This window comes from Chelonoidis abingdonii, chromosome 21, assembly GCF_003597395.2.
Source record: "Chelonoidis abingdonii isolate Lonesome George chromosome 21, CheloAbing_2.0, whole genome shotgun sequence".
Taxonomy (NCBI): domain Eukaryota; kingdom Metazoa; phylum Chordata; order Testudines; family Testudinidae; genus Chelonoidis; species Chelonoidis abingdonii.
Genome location: NC_133789.1, coordinates 4,057,435 through 4,064,415, shown reverse-complemented (window position 1 = coordinate 4,064,415; position 6,981 = coordinate 4,057,435). Strand labels below are relative to the sequence as shown.

Here is a 6,981-nt window from a genome sequence, read left to right as displayed (position 1 = left end):
CATTGCTCTGTGGTTAGACTAGGGGACAAGAAACCAGGACTCCTGGGTTCTATGCCAAAGGCCGATGCTCTTAGGCAAGGCAAGCCAGCCACAGTGACCGTTCCCAGCTCTAACAGCCACCCAAGTCCGTCTCGCCATTCCACGCCTCAGCTTCCCCACCCAGCCTGGGTGCCCTGGTGAGGGGAGGGTGTCTGAGGGGGTCTCAGATGCCATAGGTGGGCAAAGGGCATGTCCCAAGCTCATGGGCTGACAGGGCAGAGGGGGGTCCCTTTGCAGCAAGCCATCCCCACCGGCACAGAGACAAACCACCCAACACAGCTGGGAATGTGACACAGTAACATTTAATGTGGAACAAGGTGGGCCAGGCCGCTGGCTGAGCTCTCATGCATCCTCTATGTCCAGGTGATACACCGCGCCGCTGGGTCCAAACCAGCACCTGACATTATTGCTTAGAGTTGATTCTGGAGTGGGGCCGCTTTGCCCCAATTCCTCCCGTCAGGCTGCAGTGATTGTGTGTGCACATTGGGGGTGGGGGTCGTGGCTGGTGCCAGGGGGACCTTGCTGAGGTGACCTCGCAGGGTGCCAGGAGGGACGGAATCCCAGGGATCTGCCTGGAGTCGGTGCCTGGGAACCCTTCCCCAGCAATCTAGCGCTGAGTGGCCCCAAGTTGGCGAAGGGATCACCCCGCCCAGGAGACAAGCTTTGCCCCATGCCCGTGCTCTGTAACGCCCCACCTCGGTGGTCCAATGACAACCAGACAGAGCCAGGGGGAGTGTGAGGCCGGGCTGTTGACCCACCTGAACCGCAGCCATGGGGAGGGGGCTGCAGAGATGATCCAAGGGTGGGGGGCTGCACTAAAGGGGGGAGTGCAGAGCAGAGACGGAGGCTGGCATTGGTCCAGGGAAATGGGTGATGGTGTTCCCAGCCCGCCAAGGGGCAGGGATGGCAAAGCCCATGGGGGAGGGAGGAGGAGCCGGCAAGGACCCTGGATGGGCAGGGAACGCCCTGGACAGAGGGATGAGTCTCTCGCACTTTGAGTCTCCTGTGGATCTGGCTGAAGATTCCTGAGGTCTGGTAAATGAGTCCATGGAGGAGCCACCAGTGCCGAAGAAACCTCCAGGGAGGCAGAGCTGAATCATGAGAAAGCCCCCCCTCTGCACTCCCCTTCGGTCCCACAGAAACACAGGCTTGCCCCTTTGCTTTGACACGGACGATTCCAGCCCTGAGTGGTTAAAGGACAAACTCACATGGTTTCCAAGAGGTCCCACAATTAAACTAACACACAGAGACGTGCACAGACAGACAGACACGCTACACACAGTCCACATGCTCCTCCAAACCACAAGGCCAGCTAGGAGCCTTTGGATTTCCACACATTCTATGCATGCGGGACGGCGTGGGCAGCAGTGTCCTCCTACTGGGAGCCGGGGGGCACTATGAGCGATTGAGGCCCTCTCCCTGCGGCATCCCGGCCAGCTGGATCTGGAGTTGTCCTCCTGCAGCCGGCTCATGGCTCAGTCCGGTGAGTGCTGCCCACCAGGGAAAAGACGGAGACAGGGATAGGGCGAAAGGTTAGATGCAGCTAGGGGAATCTCCTGCCACTTGCTGCACTGCGGGGCTATTGACACACATGCTGTTGGGGAATCCATCACCCCTGCTACAAAAACAAAGCCGGAGGGGGAAGGATCAGGCAGGCTCAGCCTAGACAGGAGGGTGGGAATTAATCCGCCATCTGCTTCTGCCCTCTGCTGGTCAACAAGATGGCAGAGAGGATGGCATTGGTGTCAGCCTGGGAGTAGTCACCCTCAGAAGAAACCCCTCTGAGTCTAGTGCAGAAACTATATTAGCCAAGGTGCTCCTAGCACAGGGAAGTGGTGAGGGGCAGGCTAGTGAGTGCTGGGCTAGGGTGGGCTACAGAGGCCCCGTCCCCATTGCTGGGAGAAAGAGGGTCAGACGACTCAATTGCTCCCTTCAGATCATCTCTGTCAGGGCATCGGCGGGCACCAGGCCTCGTTTCTTGCCACTGGTCACCTTGAGGAAGCCCTCATTCTCCTTGCTTTTCCCCACGCCAACGCAGATCTGAGGGGGAGAGAGAGGGAGAGAGCGTCAGGCATGACGCCAGCAGGATCCAGGCATCCAGCACAAGCCAGCTGAGAACGGGACACACTCGACACATGCCAGAGCCAGATCATGGCCCACGTACACTGCTGGTCCATAGCATGCAGCCTCCCCCGCCCCCACCCATCTGTGCGTGATCCAGAGATCAGGAGCCAGCAGCAGGGGCTGGTCCTAAGATCAAGCTGTAAAGGCTAATTGCTGTTCTGAGCTCCGCAGGGCAGGAGCTCAGGTCCCAGGGGCGGGTGTTACAATCAGATGCCAGGGGAGAAATGGAGTAACCGGGGCCCAATTCCGCTCTCGCGCTCAGTGCTGTAAATGGAGGAAGGCACCACAATAAAGCGAATCTGCTAGAAGAAATGCTTTGAACTCTGAGCTGTCTTTTGAACACTCCCCCCCGCACACACACTCTCTCTCTGTCCCTCGCCCACCCCGGCCTGGCAAGATTGACTCATTCACTGCAGCAACGGAGCGAGCAGGCGGCTGATGCCAGCGAAGAGCTGAGCGCGGGCAAGTTTGTGCCACCAAAGCTCAGGACCCTGCTGCCAAGTAACAGCTTCAGACACTAAGTCAGCAGGGTCAAGGCTGCTGCTCCCAAAGCCCAGAAAACATCCTGCTTTGGGCTATCGCCCATCCCCTGGGCTGCGGGCGCTGGGCAGAGACAGGAACGTCCCCCTAGCAAGCCTCTCTGAATGCCCACTTGGCCCTGACAGCGAAATGAGATCCGGCAGCATTGCTTTCTGGGCCCGGCTCCCGAGCTGGGGCAAATCGACTTCACTCCATTGACCGGAGGGAGGAGGCAGCCCCTTTCCAGACAGGGGAAGGGATCAGGATCCTTATTAGTGTCCCAGCAGTGGGCCTGGGAAATCTCTGGGGGCTTGACGTTCAGCCCTGCTGCAGCCCCCCACCACAGCAGATCAGCTGGGAAGCTGCCATGGAGCTGGACTGCAGCCCAGAGCTCGGTCCGAAGGGTCTGTCCCCCTCAGCAGTTCTCGGCAAAGTCTCCAGCCCAAACACTGTGAGCCCCGTGTGCATCTGAGCAGGTACCTCGGCCAGAGATGGCCCTGCTGGCTGTTGTCTTTGGGCGGCAGGGCCTGGGGGGCAGCAGGAGGCGGCACATGGGGACAGGTAACACACCCTCCTTTGGGGAGGCTCAGGGATCTGCCTTGGCCTGGGGACGGCTCCAATATCCCCCAAAGAAGAGGCAGGGTGACCGCCCGTGCAGCCACAGGAGCTGGAGGGGCTGGAGCACATGGAAAGTCACGGTCCTGGATTCACAGCAGCCTCCTTCGAGCGCCAGCGTCTGTGTGTGCGTGTGTGTGTGCGTGTGTGTGTGCGTGTGGTGAGACTCGACCCACTGACCTCAGGGACATGTAAGCACGTTGCTGGCCTCCCCACTGGGGTCACGTGGATCCCTACAGCACAGGTCCTACACCCCCTACCGCACAGATCCCCACCACTCTGCCCCCCAGCTGGGACCCATCAGCCCCCCCAGCACAGACCCCTCTTTCCTGCGCTGTCCCCCAGTACAGACCCCTCCAATGCCTCAGCACAGACACCCCCATCCCTCTTCCCCCATCACAACCCCCTGGCAGAGCCCCCTTCTTCTTATTCGCAGCACTCAGGCCCTTCTACCAGTAGCTGACTGGCCCTGCCGAGACCTCCCTGCTCTGCCCCCCACACTTGCCCCCCGCCCAGGCAGAAACCTCCCCCTCCATACCTGGCTCTCCTTGAGGCTCATCTGTCCCTGCTCCTCGTTGCCATAGAAGGGCCGGCAAGCACCTCCAGACAGCTCTCACCCAGGCAGCACTCTCTGCACAAAGTTGGCGGGAAGAAAGCCCACCCGGTCGCCGATCTTGCCCTGTAATGGCAATGTTGGGGCGTGAGGTCGCAGCGCCCCCGGGACCATGCCATGGCCAACCGGCCCCCTGCTGTCCCGCCACTGGAGCCCTGCCGCTGGGGCACAGGGCCGGACGGCCAGGGACTGGTGGCACACGGATGCCACCCGCTGTGGCACCCAAGATGACGGCAGCTTCTGGCTGGGCTGACCGAGCAGGGGAGCCAGGGGTGGATGGGTTGGTGCCCCTAAGGGGCAGGGCCTCCAGCTGCAATTCCCAGCCAGATTGGGACCCACCCTCACTGGTTAGCTAACTCCATGGCGATTACCCCCCTCCATCTCCTGGTCGCACTTGGCGGGTCCCTCTTGCATCACCCGCCAAGGGGGACGTGGCCAGTTTAACCGAAGGGCAGGAGGAGCTGGGCGGGGCAGGGGGGGAAATGCAGAGGGCCAGGCGCCAGAGAGGAGCTCCAGGCCGGGGTTGGGGGGAGAATGGGGCGTTGTTAGACTGCGGCTCCATCACTGGGAGAGTGAGCGCATCTCACACACACACCGCAACACTTAGTGCCGCCAACACAAACAGCACCGCCTAACACACACACACACACACCACACACACACACACCACAAAGGCGCGCCCATCACGCGATGCACAGTCAACACACACACACAGCGCGCTGCCATCACACACACACACACAACACACACACACACACACGGCACGCCCGACACCTGCCCCACAGTAACTCCGTTAACAGCGCCCTCGTGGGCTGGAGGGGCGGCCGTGTCCAGTGAGAAGGGCAGGAAAGCAGTGCATCTGGTTGAAGCCCGTGGGGTTGCCCCTGCCCACCCTGCCTGGCAAGGCCGCCAGGCCCAGCCACGGGTCCTCGCACCCACGCTCTCAGAGCCGCACGTCAGCTGGGGGGTCTGTCCCATGGCAACCGGGAGAGCTGCCCGACGTGCGCCTGGTGCGTGGAGCACAGGCGCCTGCCCACTGCTCCGGGAAGTGGCACAGCAGGGGGGACGGGCCCTGCCAGGGCGATGTTTTTGGGGGATCCCACCGCAGGATGGGGGCAGGGACCCAGGGGGCAGGGACCCCAGCCGAGTACACAGGAGGCAACTCCAGTGTGAGGGGGGTGTAGACTCCAGTTCTCAGTCCCATGTCCTGAGTAATCCCTTCTGCCCCCCCTGATTTTCCCCTCCCACCCAGCCCCCCTGCTGATCGCCCTCCACATCCGCTCCAAATCTGCCCTCCCTCCTCCGCCCCCTCCCAGCCCCCGCTCGATCAGCCCTCCACTTCCCCACCCCCGCTCTACTGCCCCTCACACCTTCCCCATCACCTCCCCGATCTGTCCTCCCCACCACATCCCCCCATCTGCCCCTCCCCCACAACCCCTCCCCACTCAATCTGCCCCTCCACCCTGGTGCTGGGGCTCAATGTGAGGCTGTTGAGCCCCCACGGGTGCCTGTGCAGGCTTCTCGCTGGCTTGGCTTCCGAGATAGGTTTATGGCCCCATTTATTTCTCCAGCTTGCTCCTCAACTGCTGCAGTAAAAATTGCGGGAAGCCCTGCCCCCCTGCCCAGAGGCCAGCCAGCGCGGGTGGGGCCAGGCAGGAAGTTGCTTTGGGTGGGCTGATGTGCCTTGGGGGGCCCCTCTTTGAAATCTCTGCCTTTACTCAAGACCCAGAAAACCCTCAGCCCTCCGTGCCCAGCCCCCTGCTGTCCCCAGCCCCTTTGCACCTCCCCGACCCCATTTCCCATCCTCTCTTCTCCGACCCCCAACCTCATGACCTCGCACCCCCTCCTGACCCCACCACCCCTTCCCTACCTCCACCCTCCCCAACCCCCCCACCCATCCCCTCCCTACCCCACACCCTCCTGACCTCACACCCATTCCCGACCCCCACCTCATCCCACCATCCACCCTCCCTGACCCCACCCATCCCGACCATCAACCCTCCGATCCCCGCCCCCATTCTCTCTTGACACCCGCGCAACTTCCTGACCCCCCACCCATCCCCTCCCCAACCCACATCCTCCCCACAGCCCAGGCGCTCTCATTAACCTTCCACCAGTCTTCATTGAGGTCAATCGACCCAGCAAGATCCTGTCTCCGGTCTGGGGGACAGAGATATGGGACAGGGTTATGTGTGTGGGGAATATGCAGCCCCATCCAGCCTCCCGTCACACAATCACTGCCCACGCAGCAGGGCAGCTGGGAGAGAAGCTGACCCCCCACTTTCTGCCCCATGGCCGGGGGTGCCCTACCAGCACCACCCCCAGGGCAGCCAGGGTGGTGTTTCACTGTGCTGGGCTGGAGCACCAGAGACCCTGGTGCATCAGTCTTGGCCCACCCCATGTCCCCGCTAGCCCATTCAAGTCAGGTGAGGGGCCAACACCTGCCCACAGCTCCCTCCTAGGGCTGCTCCATGGGACTCAGGGCAGCCCCCCTCCCCCACTGGCTCCAACACACCTGCCCTCGCAAGGCCTCTGCCTGTGCGCTCCTGCCCCCATGCTCATGGCTGCCCCTAGGGAAGCGGGCACTTACTGCAATGGCAGGTCGTTTGCATCGCATGGGCAGCTGTAGGAGAGCACATAGGATACATGGGGAGACGTCCTTGCCGCAAGGAGCCCCCGGCCAGCCTCAGCGACGGAGGCAGGGCCCCGAGCCCAGAGTCACAGCCAGCCAGGGACAGGCCCGAGCTGACTATGTTTCCCAATGGCCCACGCCCATCGCTACTCATTCCATTGCCATTGGCCACTCAACTCATCATCACCCGGCCGCTCACCTCCATGGCTCACGGCCCGCGCCCATACCGCTCTCATTCCATTGCCCATGGCACTCACCCATCACCACGGCCGCTCACCCCAGTGGCTCACGGCCTGCGCCATTGTCATGTTCCCACCCATCGCCTATGTCCCACGGGCCCCCACCCACGGCCCGCGCCCCATGTCCTACGCCCACTCACCCCATGGCCTGGCCACTCATCCCATTGCCCAGGGCGCCACGCCCAGACGGCCACCGACCC

General features: G+C 62.3%; 1 protein-coding gene across 1 annotated transcript in view; it reads right to left on the bottom strand.

The window, feature by feature from the left end:
• Nucleotides 1–458: 458 nt before the first annotated feature.
• The window catches only part of STAC2 (SH3 and cysteine rich domain 2), a 20,984-nt gene continuing 14,461 nt past the window's right edge, over nucleotides 459–6,981 (bottom strand). Inside the window, 3 exon segments of the mRNA XM_075059810.1 lie at nucleotides 459–2,079; nucleotides 3,836–3,976; nucleotides 6,018–6,070. Coding sequence (XP_074915911.1) covers nucleotides 1,972–2,079; nucleotides 3,836–3,976; nucleotides 6,018–6,070 — 302 coding nt within the window. The 3' untranslated portion in view covers nucleotides 459–1,971.